At 35.6% G+C, this 15,332-nt stretch overlaps 1 protein-coding gene across 3 annotated transcripts in view; it reads right to left on the bottom strand.

The window, feature by feature from the left end:
* Nucleotides 1–15,332, bottom strand: part of CSMD3 (CUB and Sushi multiple domains 3) — a 1,306,760-nt gene that overhangs the window by 297,766 nt on the left and 993,662 nt on the right. For all 3 annotated transcript variants that reach the window (XM_075550585.1, XM_075550586.1, XM_075550587.1), the window contains 2 exons: nucleotides 11,209–11,347; nucleotides 7,860–8,047 (listed from right to left, as the gene is read on the bottom strand). In XM_075550585.1, the coding sequence (XP_075406700.1) occupies nucleotides 7,860–8,047; nucleotides 11,209–11,347 (327 nt within the window). The remainder of the gene's footprint in view (nucleotides 1–7,859; nucleotides 8,048–11,208; nucleotides 11,348–15,332) is intronic.

Here is a 15,332-nt window from a genome sequence, read left to right as displayed (position 1 = left end):
GCATGAAGAATGATATCATTCACGGAACATATTGTGTTTATTGTGGTATTCCTCTTAGTAGTTATAATAAGTTATGCAATCTTGTGAAACTAATTTAGCAATCTGATCCTCAGTTTCAACTCCTATAAAATAGATATCATTATATTTATCACATAACATTTTCAGTACAATATTTTTATTGCATTTACAGGCAGACCCACTTGTTGGGAGGAGAGGGTAGAGGTGATACTTTTAAAAGGGCTATGCAAACTAGACCGGATTGTGATTGCCCAACTCATTTTAAAAGCAATTTAAACTTGGGTGTGGGTGGGGGTGCTATAAAATTGATGGGGTAATGATTGAACAATTCTCTGTTATATTAGTGAATGGATGAATGATCAAATTGGATGATATGTAAATTTTGTGCCAATAAGACTCTCCTAGGGGGTGGGGAGAAGTTTGTCACAGATGGGACAAGGGGATTGCCACAGGCAAAGAATTTCAACTCACGTCATACACAAAAGCTAACTAAAAATGGATCAAAGATAGAAGCATAAGAGCTCAAATTATAAAATTCTTAGAAGAAAGCATAAATTTAAATCTCCATGACCTTGAGATAGGCAATGATTTCCCATATAACCCCTAAATCAAATAAACAAAATAGAAAATAAATTGGACTTCTTCAAGATTTAAATTAATAAAAAAATGAATTATAAGGGCTATGCAGCCAGACATTATAAATTACTAACATTTCTTTTAATTTCACATCTGTAGTCTGATTCTCATCATAGTATAAAATTTAAACTTAAGTTCAGAAGCAGGGATGTATGTATATCCATAAAATATGGAAAATAAATATCAATTCAAGGTCTTTGCTATTTAGTAATGGCTAGGAGTCATAGATGGTACAAAAACTTAATTATTCAGCTGCTGACCGAAAGTTCTCAGTCCAAAAAGTCTTCCAAAAGCACCTCACAAATAAGGCCTGGCCACCACCTACTTTTGAAAGGTTTACAGCAGGAGAACTTCATGAAGTACAGTTGTTTTCTGAGACACATAAGAACACCATGACTTGTAATCTACTTGATGCCATTTGGTTTGGGTTTGGGGATTAATAATAGCTACCTGGAGTGTTACATAGAGCAGGATTGTTAGACGTTGTCCAGTTTTCATGAAAAAACTGAATCAATTAATCACCATCATGTGCCAGGAGCATTGTAGTATTTATAGCACTCTTCTTTCATCTTGGGAAGTATGGTAGGATTATAATTATGTCTTGAATCTTTAAAAAGAAACATCTTCTTAAGCTACTAAGATATAATTAGCTAATTTTATCAAACAATTACAACTGCAGGTACCAGTCTATGTGACAGTGTACATTTATCAGTAAATAGACCATGTACTGCTCTTGTTTATATTTTAGTATATGTGTCAGAGAGATTAAAATGTGTGAAGATGCACACAGGAAATGGAAAATAAGTAACTAAAAGTATTAGTTGGTGAAAAGAATATTTGACAGAAGACATACATTTTTAACCTTAGGGGTGCAGACAAATGAAAAGAAAAATAACACTAAAAAACAAATATGAATTTCTTAACTTCACCAGTTAAGAAAATTTAAAAGTGGCATTCATCACAAAATAAAACATTGAAGAAAAAAATGATGAAATATGGAACACAGTTAAATTTGCCTCAATTATTGCTGAACCAGTTGGCCAACCCAGGGACAAGGGAACAACAAGTGGTTCAAAACCAGTGGAGGGAGGGGATGGGAGGACTGGTAGGGAGTGACCAAGGGCAAGGTAACTGAGAGGAATTACTGAAATCAGAATGAAGGCCAAACATGGTAGTGGGACTAGAGGAAAGTGTAAGGAAATAGAGGAAAGGAGTAGGATGCAAAGGGCATACATAGAAGCCTGAATACAGACATGTACATATGTAAATATATTTATGATTATGGGGGAGGTGGACATATATGCATAAATTTATAGGTTCAGTAGTAGGGTAGTAGGTGGACATTCGGCCTCCTCGCACACACTCCCTCAATACAATATCACCTTGCTCAGCTAAACGGTCATTCCATGATACCCACTTTCCCAACATGATCACTGAAGACAGACGTGTGCATAAGCAAACGTGGTGAAGAAAGCTGATGGTGCCCGGCTATCAAAAATATATAGTGTCTCGGGTCTTAAAGGCTTGAAGGCAAACAAGCGGCCATCTTGCTCAGAAGCAACAAAGTCAACAGAGAAGAAGCACACAAGCCTAAGTTAATACGAGGTGTTGAATGGATCAGGGAGCAGACACCAAAGAACAAACACCATCATTGTGTGATCATCTTGCCCACATAAACGCTGAAGACGAGTGTGTGCATAAGTAAGTGTGGTGAAGAAGGCTGATGGTGCTTGGCTATTGAGAGATATAGTGTCTGGGGACTTAAAGGCTTGAAAGTTAAAAAGTGGCCATCTAGCCCAGAAGCAACAAAGCCCACTTGGAAGCAGCACACCAACATGTGTGATCATAAAGGACCGAGGGGACCAGGTTTCAGGCAACAAAGGCAGAGGAAAAAATATCATCGTGAATGAGGGAGTGCATAATGGGGACTCAATGCCCATCTGTAGACAACTGGACAGCCCTTGCAGAGGGGTAGTGGGGAGGAGATGAGTTACTCAGGGTTCAGTGTAGTAACAATGAAACTCAAAACCTTCCTCTAGTTTTTAAATGCTTCCTCGCCCCCAACTATCATGAACCCAATTTTGCCTTGCAAACCTGGTTAGACCAGAGATGCACAGTGGTACAGTTGGGATCTGGAAACACAGGGAATCTAGGACAGATGAACTGCTCAGGACCAACTGTGAGAGTGGCGATACCAGGAGGGAAGGGGGCTTACAAAGGGGGAACTGATCTTGGGGATCTACATATGACCTCCTCTCTGGGGGATGGGCAGCAGGAAGGTGGGTGAGGAGAGACACCGGGCAGTGTAAGATAAGCTAAAATAATAATTTATAAATTACTAAAGGTTCATGAGGGATGAGGTAGCAGAGAGGCAGGGGAGGGAAAAAATGAAAATGAGCTGATTCCAGGAACCCAAGCAGAAGGTGAATTTTGAGAATGATGAGGGCAATGAATGTATAAGGATGCTTTATTCAATTGATGTATGTATGGATTGTGATAAGAATTGTATGAGTCCCAATAAAATTATTTTTAAAAAAACAAAAAGAACTGGTGAGTATATAAATATTTGAAACATATAAATAGGTTGTTTAATTAAATAAACAAACATATATAAAAACCTAAATGCATCAAGTGGGCAATACTAACTTATCTCAAAGCACCAGACAGGATGCAGTAAAATAGACTATAAAATTAAGCACAAAACAAATTTTAAGACATGTCAAGGAGCAGGAATGATCTCTTCTTCACCAGAGTAAAAGCAAACTAAAAATTTAAACTCAAAACAAACAAACTAAAAATTGATTTTGATATTTTAAGAACTTCTCAATAGCTCTTAAGGAACAAAATATCATAATGCAATGCAATTATTAAGGGAAAATAATTGAATAACACTCACTAAATCTCCAAATTTCAAAACTTAAAAGAAGCTTAAGTGGAACTTAAAGGAAAAGTTATCATTTAAAAACTCATATTTTAAAAATATTTTAGAATTAGTTAGCAAGAGATTAATATTGCAAGACATGTTGTTAGGTGTGTCAAAAGGCTAATCAGTTCAAATGTGATCCAAACCTTGGGCATTTTTACATGATAAACAGGCACCTCGGAAGCAAGGCCAGGTGAGGGCCTTCTGAAAAGTCAGCCATTGAGACTATGGAACATGAATTGCCTGCACTGGAGTTGACAAAATTAATAATAACAATTTAGTGGATTTATTATTATTATTAATTTTGGGTATTTTAAGAAAACAGAATTAAAAGGAAATCTAAAGAAAATATCTAGGATGATATTATAAGGTCAAAGCATTATTAAGGATGAAAATATTAAACATTTTTAAACTAAATTTTAAAAGGTCAAAGAGCAAATATAAGGATAAAGTGTATAATTTTCGATCAATTAATTTGAAAACTTGGATGAAAAAAACTTTGAAGAGACTTTAAAAGATCTAAGATAAAATAGGAACACTTAAAGAAATAGGAACACTCAATGGGTCTAAACCACAAAAGTTCTGCTACCATAAATTGCTCATATATTATAGTGACATTCTAGCAAAATCAGATTATCCTCATTGTAGACTGTGTTGTCACTGACTTCAGAAAGGTGAGAATAGCCCACAGTGAGGTGGTCCTCATCTTCAGCTGTTGCCACAGAACAATAGGATGAGATGGAAAAGTCTATATTGATCTCACTCTAACAGATCAGTGACAATTTCAGTAAAAGATAGCAATACTCAATTAATTTATGGTAATTAGCTATGTTAACTAGCACGGTTATAAAAACTGTATGTATTATATTTGTGCTCCGAAATAGTAAACATATACTGAAACCGGAAGTGATGAAAATACTGATTTAACTCCATGAATGTAGAGAAGGTTATAAACCTATAGTACAATATAAATCAGTAGAAATTACACAAAGAAAACTATGGAATTATTTTCAATCATTGATTTAAGAAAGAACTGATAACATTCAATCAGATTCACTATAAAAGCATGTTCACTAAACTGAAAAGAAGAGGCAGTATCCTAGAGTGAATAAAGAATACCTCTAGAAAGTGTACTGATATGATCTATATCTACTCCTTATATCCTATTACACCTCTTCTGTGTGACCTTGGACAAATTACTATAGTTGCTATGGCAAATTTCTTCATAAATATAAATAACTTTGACATGTAAGTTAACATGAAATGCACCAGGAAGAAAGCAAGAGGCAATCATATTTAGTCCTTGTTAATATTGTTCCCAGATAAAAGTAAAATTATACATAAAGATGAAACATTAAATACATTTTCTTTAAAATCAGCAGACACAAGGTTGAAAGCTTTTACTGCTGCTTCTGTTTAAAATGGTATTACTGTCTCTAACAAAAGCATTAAGCCACATAAAAGATGCCATACAACAGATCCATAGAACACACCGTCACTCCTTGCAAACAGTATTGTCTATGCTGGAAATCCAAAGATTTTGAGAGAAAATTATGACTACCCATGCCAGAGTTAAGCTTGTTTGCTAGAAATTGTGAAATCACAAATGCCATGAAGTTTCAACATTAGAAATAACTAAAAAATATATTCAATAAAACAACTGAGATGAAGATGAAAAATCTTCTACATAGGAAGTTAAAGACATAAATAATGAGACCTATGAGATACGCTATATTGAGGAGGGAAAGCATACATATAACACCTTGGCCTGGATCTAAAAAAAAGGCAGGGACCCATGGGACAATTGAGAATTCAGAGACAGGTGTAGGGACTCTTCATATTTGATAGCAATAGCTTTCATACCCAATTACTTGTACTAGAACCCTTGATTATGCACAAGGAGCAAATTAAGGGGAACCCCTAGCTTACACATATGCAAACTCTAAATAGATTAAAGATTGCTAAGAAGATTGAAAAGCAAAGCTTTCAAACTTTAGAAGCCACTGTTTAAAGGGGCCTCTGGGACCAACTTATAAGAAAGGGCTTTGAAACAAGATACAAAAAGCACTGACCATGAAGATAGGAAAGATTAAATATTATATTGATTTTTAAAACTTTTGTACAGTGAAAGAAACGATAAATAAAGTAAAATCATTTCCTAACTGTGGGGTTAGGTATCTATTTCAACATAGGTAATACATAACAGATTAATATCCATATGCCTAAAGAGTTAAATTACCAGAAATAGGGGAGGAAATAAGCAAATTATGTGAAAAATGTGCAATGAAAAAAAATAAATGTTTACAAACACAAGAGCTCAGAAATAAAGAATAAGTAAAACATTCCATGTAATAGTAATGTGGAAAAGGACAACACAAATGGCAATCGGATCCCATTTAACATTCAGAAGCCTGAAAACTTTGAATTCTGTCACAGAAATAGTTTGTAAAACTTGGAAGTTTTAAACTCCCAACCCCACTTTGTGATATAAATTGGAACAGTTTTCTAAAGGGTAATTTGGCATTACGCAGTTTGAATGATGAGGTATATACTCCTTCCTACTAATCCTCCACCTAGGTTTAAACACATTTTAGACTCTAACAGATATGTTTAAGAGGGCCTACAAAGTAATGCTTATTTGATAGCAATCTTTTCTAGTCATTAATGACAGAAAGAGCCTACAAATCCATCAGTAGAAACATTTAGAAATTAATTTCTGTAACTGTGATAACATATCATAAAGAAATTATAATCAATAAGATAAAGTGATACTCTAATATTGATAAATCTTAAAAAACAATGAAAAGGTAAAGCAATTTACAATAATGTATGTATGTGATATGAAAATAGCTTGTACGGCAATTGGAAGAAAGATGGATATATAATGATAAGTATAAAAATAGGTGCATGCATGGCAAAGATCATCAAACATTATTGAATGGACACTGCCATGACAGGAGCAGGAGGGTTTGCAACCCTGCTGGACTGTGAGCTGTCTGGATGGCCAGCTGGGTCTGGAAAGATGCTGGCCGAGCCTGTCTCATTTGGATAGGCACTGTGTGTGGAGCTCAAGTTCACATTCTCTTAAGACCAGGGACATTCTCACCCCCAGTCCAAATGCCTCAAAGGCCTCACTCTCCCCAGGAGGAGAGCAGCTACCTTTCCCAGACACCTCCATAAACAGCTGGCACCCCAAATCTGCACTGGTTGATGTCAGTCAGCCTCTGCATTTTCCAACTGACAAAATATTTTTTTCTTCTTTGAATTTACTTCCTATAAAATGGAAAGTACATGGAAAACATGATATTTCCATTGGGATGAAACATACAGCGTACCCAGGTCCAACAGATCCCCAGGCCCAGGAATAATACATTTCCTGTTGATGATAGGAGAAATCCAGCCCGAACATTAGTCCTGATTCTTGAAGCTCCTGAATTCATCCTAAACTGCAGAGATGAAACCCTGTTCTTGTGGCCCATCCAAAACTAATTTCAATTCTATCTGTAATGTTTTATCTCTTAAAAGAAGAATAAAGACAAAGGAAGCAAAGGCACACAACGTTAAGCTGTGATCAGCTGCGTGGGAGGCACTGAGAGTTTGTTTTATTATTTTCTATACCTTTCATTAATCGAAAACATTTTCACCATTAAAAAAAAGAAATCCAATAAGCCCCATACATATATTATCTGAATTCAGTTGTTAAACTTGAGATAACCTAAGGATGTGTATGTGTCCTTTAAAAAACTCTGTCATTGAAAACTAAAATTTATTTTTAAACTAAGATTAAATTTTATAAACATTCACAAGCACTTTAAGTTTGAATTATTGAAATAGCTGCAGAAACACTGTAAAACACTGTATTTAACTTTACAATGCATTTTGTTTTCCAATCCTGAATACAGGGTAATTTAAATATCTGAAGACATATTCTGAAGTGTAATTACACTCTAACTTGCTCTTTCCATGACCAATAGTAATCTCTGAATATAGTTACTTGGGTGAACCTTTAGCTAAAAAAATGAGACTTTTTTGTTTGTTTCTGAAATATTTTAAGGTCAATTGCTGCAGTATCTTCACAGGTAATTAATTTGCCTGATACATTTCCTTTGGTAGTAATTAAGGCAATGCTATTTTCCTTCTCAGTAAGAAGAAAAATCTACAGTGTCTTTTTATAAGATAAAGTGCAGGCAATTTTCATTTCCAAATTACACAAATAATAGCCAATATAAATAGAAAATATTCATAATATCTATCATTGTATTAATCAGATGTTCTCATTTACCTTTATATTCTAAGTGAAATCCGGTGTAACTAACAGATCCATCACTCCGAAAAGCCAGATGCATGGTATTTGAACTGCTTTCTATTCTCTCTGGTAGCTTGCTGTCTTGAAAACTCCCAATCAGTGGGCTATTACTGTCTGGCCCATCATAAATATAGAGGAAGTCATAGTTTGGCTCTATGCTAAAACTAAAGATATAAAAAAAAAGAGACCAAAGGAAATAAGAATGATGATTATCGTGCAGGTTTTAACCATACTAATCAATATTTTAAAAAATAACAACACAACTTATTTTATAAAACAAGCTCATTTGAAAAGTCATTTGATGACAACACAGTAAATAACACCACCAAGTCAGCCATGCAAAAAGAACGGTTCATACGTATCGATATTTTTCTACCATCCATTGTCATTTAGTCTGCAGGGAATACAAATCATTGTAAAGCAGAGAGTGGAGCTGGTGAGAAGAGCACAGATCCTGCTTCAAACTAGCCTGTCCACTCTGCCTTACACACCTTTAGGCACAAACATATCCATGTTACATACCCTTGCACAAACTAGTCTGTATTAGTAAAGTATGGGAATATTTATTACAAAATAATTTTGATCATAAAAATACCAAAAAAGAGAGTTGTATGAACCCCATTAAATTAATATAAATAAATAAAGAAAAGAAAAAGTACAATCTTCTTTTTCTATCTCAATGATACTGTTTATTTCAATCATTCACATTTTATCAGCATTTTTGCTGTTTTAAAATTCAATTCTAAATATCAGACTTCTAAGCAAAGTTGAACTATAAAATTTTCATTCAAATTAGCCAAATAAAGCACTACATATTATATTAGGTATTCTTTCTCCTGAAATTGTATGTGCATATTTTTCTCTACTTTGTCTCTTAGAATGTAATGAATGAGAAATCAAATCACTACAGTGTTTGTTCAAATTAGATAGAGTGTGAATAAGAGCATTTTCATATGTAAATGCCACAAATATTTTAAGTACTCACAAATTTGCATAACTTGTCTACATAACCTTCAAAGGTCTGAGAATTTTCCAACAGTGATTATAGAATTCACATTTTTGAAGAAAGAAGCTATACAATAAATCTGCCTCTATATTACCTAGCATGCATTAGCATAGAAACATTTGGGTCATTAATATAACTCAACCAGTTTATTATATAAAATATAAATATGCTTTCAAAAATATTCACTTGCTCTTGCCAATAATCCTATAGTATAAGGAAGGAATTGTTATTTTCATTTTCTCAGTGAGTACATTAAAGCCCTAAAGGAAGCTGTCATAAGGAATGAATGATAAATGAAGAATCCTCTTCTAACAGGAGCCTTGTATATGGCTAACATTATAAATATTATCAGGTTATTACTTCCAACTGGAAGTATCTAAACTAAAGGAAATAAAAATTCCACGTATTTTCTTTTTTTGTCAAATTTTTATGCATTTGCATATTTTTCTTTGTATTATTTAGCAGGGCTTTGCTATGGCGAAAATAGTACATAGCAATTGCTCATTCTTTGTGTTCTGGGGGTTTTTTTGGTACTAACCCAGTAGCTTGCGCACACCTTTAGCAAAAAGAGCACTACTTTCTCCGAATGGCTGTCATCTGATTGCACCAGATGAACATAATCTCTATTTAGAATCTGTTTGTGTTGGGCATACAGAATGAATAAGGTTAGATTTTGGTGATAGCATTACTTGGCATCTTGTGAAAAAGCAGACACTCATTCAAAAAGATAATTCATTGATTTACACAAATGGCAGTGTCAGAGTTAGAACTCAAACCAAAGTGCCCTCTTTTCCCACAAAGAAACTGCACCACAATTACTGCAATATATTAACCTTAAAAACTACATGGCTACACAAAGTACCTGTCTGTAAATATTGGGCAACTCCACATAAAATTCTATAGCGGCACCAGTTCTGCTGGTACATCACACAGAAATAAATGACCAAATGTGGGATCCAAAAAAGGCTTTTCCCTAGTTTGTGTGCCCCCAATATAGGCCAGATCTAAGAAGCTGCTTGCCAGCACATGGTGGGAGGTCAGATGCTTGGAGCCATTCTCACTTAAAGCAGTGGTTCTCAATCTGTGGGTCACGATCCCTTTGGGGGTCCAATGACTCTTTCAGGGCAAAATGGCAGTTATGAAGTAGCAACAAAAATAATTTTATGGTTTGGGAACTGTATCAAACTTGGCATTAGGACAATTGAGAACCATTGCCCTACAGGCATTCAACCATTAAGAGCAATCAGATGCTACTGTTTGTCCCACCAGAGGTGGGGCTCACTCCCTGCTGTGAAGGACAGTGGATTGCTTCCTGGGAGAGCTCAGAATAAGTCAAACCACCAGCTCATGGATGGTCATTGTTAGACTGCCATCAGGAATATAGGATCCGGCCATCTTGTCACATGTTTACCTTCAATCCCTCCTCTTCCTATAGCATTTATACCCCTAGATCACTCTCCTATTGCTGTATTGCCTATAGTACAACCCCTTCCGGTGACATAGGTCATTACCTTTAATCAGGGGGTTGTACGCCCCCCAAAGATATATAAGTCTGGGTTAGAAATAAATCTCTATCTTTTCCTCTCTCACCTCCACATGGGCCCTCAAGAGGGGCTGAGTGTGAACATGGCAACCATGAAATGTGTCTGACACCTTCATTCTATCTTCTCTAGGATGTTACTGTAACCTTTATATATTATATATTATATATTATAACTGTATAATTGGACGTAGGGACCCATGATAGACTGTTCAGGGCTGGTTACCCTGGTAACCAAGCAAATTCTTTTCGGTTTAACCTACTGAGACCACCAAAAAGGAAAGGAGCTGTAGGCGTGTGTCTTCCTAACCCAATGCCGGTGCCACGGCAGGAGATTTGTAGATGCTGCATAAACATTTGGGGTTGTATATATGTAAGAGGAAGAAACTAGAAGACTGACCTTTGATGTTGAAGCTTGGGAAACAACTTAATTTTGAACCAGTGATGGTAAGGGAAGGGAGTAGAGAAAGTTTATGAAGGTATCATCCTTCATGAGAGTCAATAAACCTTTGACCCTTTTAAACATGTTTTCCCTTTGCTGGAATCTTCTGGGCCAGCTCAATTACTGCCCATCAGATCTGCTTTGTCATCAATCCTACTGTTTAAGACTAGGTAAACTGTTAACCACCTCAGAATTGTAGCACCATAGTATTGGGATCTGTAAAAACTAAAACCATGCATAGAAATTAAAAGTTTAATGCATTTTTTGGTCTACTGCAAGTGCTAATGTAAAATTGTTTACCAAGATTTTTCACCAAAGGTTATGTATCTAAACTTACCTGATAAATGCTAAGGAGATAACATAGTCTGAATTGACGGCGATAGTCCAGTCACAGTCCCTGCTATGGGGATACGGATGAGGGAAATTTGGTGACAGAATAAAGCCCGAAGATCCTGTTAAATTGCCTCCGCACGGTGCTTTAATTGAAGCAAACAAAGAAAAAACCTTAAGTTATGAATAAATTTCAGTAGCTATTAGCATTTGTGAGATTTTGTAAAGCCCAAATGCCTTATGATCCTGGATACTTGGATCCAACCAAACTCATCGTCATAGTGAATCTCAGCTCAGCAGCCCTGTACCTGACGGAGGCTACACGTCTTTACAGGAGCCAGGCAGCCTCAGTTTGCAGAGCGGCCAATGAGTTCGGATCTGGGGTTGACAGTCCCACACTTACTGGACAGGGCAGCCACGGCTCCTTCAGAAACTTGCATACTGCGCAGTATTTTAAGGAAGATTTTGTTTTACCAGTTTCCAAAGGAAAAAGCAAACGGCATATACACTGTCCCTTCATTTTTAGTATTATTTTTATTTCATGTATAGTTATGGAAAAGACAGGTAAAGATGCTTTCTCAAAAGTTTGGGCGTGGTGGGTGGGGGCTAAAATATTTTTCTTCACAAAAATAAATAAATAAAGCAAAAATGAGGCCACCGGTACTAAGTGTAATAATAGGATATGTTATTTTCTCATTTTCATGTCTTTCTCTGAAACGTTTTACTATATTCATGGAGAAAGGTTTTGATACAAGTTAATGAGGGAGAATGGAAACCTATCCAAGGACTGAAAGCACGTTACAATAAAATACTTTTACATTGAGTAAGAGAATAGTCCAAAATTTTTTACTTATTGTCAAAGAAAATAGGCAGTTATGATATTCATTTATTGCTAACCTAAACAAAGATTTTTTTTTAAGTCAGTTAAATTTGGAGAGCAGATTCTTGTTTGGGGACTATTGTTAAATCTGCTTTGTAAATTACTGTCCAGAAAATAATTTATTACAGAGTCAGCAGCATCAGTTAAAAAAAATTAACTTATGATATAGAGGTCTCTGCTGCTGGCATGAGGAAGTAGGGGACGAACTTCTATGTACATACATAATACATACATACATGCATACACGCATACATATGTACATGAGAGAATAATCATCTTGTGATATCATACTGTCTCCTACACGTAATAAGTAAACCAGCACATCAGCCTTCTGCTCTTGCCTCCAGGTTGAAAGCAGTTTTCTCAAAAGTATTTTATCCATCAGCTAAAGGGCAAAACAGCTTCTTCTGACAGCATTAAACTGTTTTTTTTTAACAATTTATTGGGGCTCATACAATTCTTTTCACAGTTCATACATATACATACATCAATTGTATAAAGCACATCTGTACAGTCTTTGCCCTAATCATTTTTTTCTCTTTTCTTCTTTTACATTTTATTAGGGACTCATACAACTCTTACCACAATCCATACATAAGTGTTGGTTCTGCATCTTGTGTTCAGATATGCAAAATATATCATAATTTGGTTATGTTGTCATTGAAATTATGTAGGCCCACTGTCTTCCATGCTATTCTGCTACTGAGCTTTAATTATTCCCAGAAAAATGATTTCAACTGCTATTATGTTGAAGATATTTAGTTGCTCTACTTAGGTTATTCTTTAGAAAATATTTATTTTTGTAGAAATTTTGTGGGAAGTTACACATATATCCATATGTCAGTTAATACATAGAAATCATATATTACAATCCCCCACTCCTCTGACACTGCACGGGCCTGACACTAGTCATTCTAATAACGGTGTCTGGAATATCCAAATCCTATTTCTCCAGGATGCCTCTGGTGAGGTTGCATCGCGACCTGGCAGCAAGAAACCCAACTCCTAACCCACACGCCACAGGAAACGGAAACCACTGTTTGGGAGTACATTCTGATAGGATGGAAGAAAACTACCTCTTGGGGTTTTGAAGACTATAAATCTTTAGGGCAGCAGACAGCCTCATGTTTCTCATCTGTCTCCCAGGAGTCGCTGAGGGCTCGTACTAGGACCTTGCAGTTTGTAGCCCAATCTGTGACTACTGTTCCAGAGTTCCTTGTTCTATGTTGCCATAGACATATGAAAATCCATGATATATATTTTAAAGTCTTTTAGAGAATACATTCCTTACCATACTATTATTTTAGTATGAGTCTCTAAAATTATTTATTGAGTTTCTTTTTTTAATTATTTTTTCTTGATTATCTTAATATATTTCAATGCCATATTTGAATTTGAAAATCTACGAAAGCCGGTGAGACATGCTGACATTTGTATATCCCCAGCAACCACTCCTGAGTAAAGAAAATTCTCTTTGTTTAAATATATTAAACTTTAAAGGACATTGGGAATGCATTTTTCCTTTCACTTTTCTAATCATGAAATACCTGAAAGGAGTTTCTCTTAAGTCAAATAGATTCATGGATTAAATATTGAGTTCAGTTTCATGAAATTCTGGCATTAATGATTTGATCTGCAAGTAGATTCTCAAGAGGCACTGTATGGATAATCTACTACTGAAAACTATTTTACGATGGTTTTATTTTCCCTCCCAATACAATGTTATTGTTGTCTACTGTCTTTCTTAGAAGCCCACCCACACCAATGTCTCTGTTATTTACCTTTATATTGAAGGTGCTACCTTCCCTCTGGCAATGTCCAAGTAATCTCTACACTGTCAATTTTGTTGGAAATGAATTCTATTAACTTCTCTTAAAGATGATGTGCCTCTGTTTAGTACTTGCAACAAGGCTCAGGAGTACTACATGCAAGCAAAATGTCTTATGCTCCCAGGTCTGAGACATAGACTTATGGAGTTTCTAAAAAGTTCAGAGTTTAATCTTTGGCATAGTATTTCCAATCATGGTGTTCTTTCTTATCAGCTTCAGAGGTCAAGCTTTCTGCAGTCTTAGCAATTTTTCAGGGTTTCTTTTTTCAGGTTATTATCTTCCTCAGAGAAGCTGTAATGCATATCTCCTCCTCAAGCTATCTTTTCCTACCAGAAAAATAATAAACAGCACCATAATCCGTACAACAAACTCTTTACAACCTGCTCAATTGAAATAAGATTTTTTTTGTTGGTGGTTTTATAGATTTAGGAATTGCTAGCTAAAGCACATTCTTCTCTACACATAGATTTTACAATCTTGCTGGATCTTACAAAGCTTTGTTTGCATTTTGCATTTTGATATTTTTTTCTAGAATGTCAATTGCAAGTGTTCAAACATTTAAGATGTTTACTACAAAGACATTTGACATATCTTGCCCTCTGTTAATTCTAATGACAGCACTACATAGCTGTAAGTCTAAGATTTGAATTAAAGGCAAGAGTAATATAGGTAGGTGTCTTTGCTTGAGACTGAGGTCCTCTTCCCATAACCCTGCCTACTGTCATTGAGCCCATCCAAATCGCAGAGACCATAACAGGTTTCCAAGCCTTTGTAGCTCTTTATGGGATTGTAAATCTTTATTGGAGCAGACAGCCTAATTTTCCATCTTGTGATCAGCAGATCAGTGCTTCCCTTACAGTGACACCAGGGCTTCTTAGACTTCTGTGGTTCTCTCACAAAAAAATACTGGAAACTATATTTAAAATGCACTTAAACATTAAGAATATGAAACCAAACAAAATTCTTTTTTTCTAAATCAGCTATATTTCCATGTGTTGAAGGCCATAAATAACACTCTGATGACTAAGATAAACACATCTTATTGTAAGTGGCTTATCATGAGATATGAGAGAGAACTAGTAAATCAATAAAATTCAGAGTAGAGTGAATACAACCTGGTCAAAGTCTACTGTAAGCTCAACATGGCACCAATTCAAAAACAATTGAAGACAAAGGGTGGATCTAAAGTTACTTAACTTTTAAGCATCTTATAGTGAGATTTAAGGTTATATATGCATAACTTCATATATATATGAGTGAGTAACCCCCCCCCCAAAATAAATGGAAACAGTTTGCTGGGGGAGCCTCCAGAAACTCGCTCTGAGTGAGTGCACCCTTGGCGTTGCCTAGGAAGGTTTTCTCTGGTCCTAGTGACTTTTTCGCTAAAGCAGTTTCGCTCAAACCCCGTTTTTTGTGATGGCC

The sequence above is a fragment of the Tenrec ecaudatus genome, chromosome 5 (assembly GCF_050624435.1).
Source record: "Tenrec ecaudatus isolate mTenEca1 chromosome 5, mTenEca1.hap1, whole genome shotgun sequence".
In the NCBI taxonomy this organism is placed as follows: Eukaryota; Metazoa; Chordata; class Mammalia; order Afrosoricida; family Tenrecidae; genus Tenrec; species Tenrec ecaudatus.
This window is presented reverse-complemented; position numbering and strand designations above follow the sequence as displayed.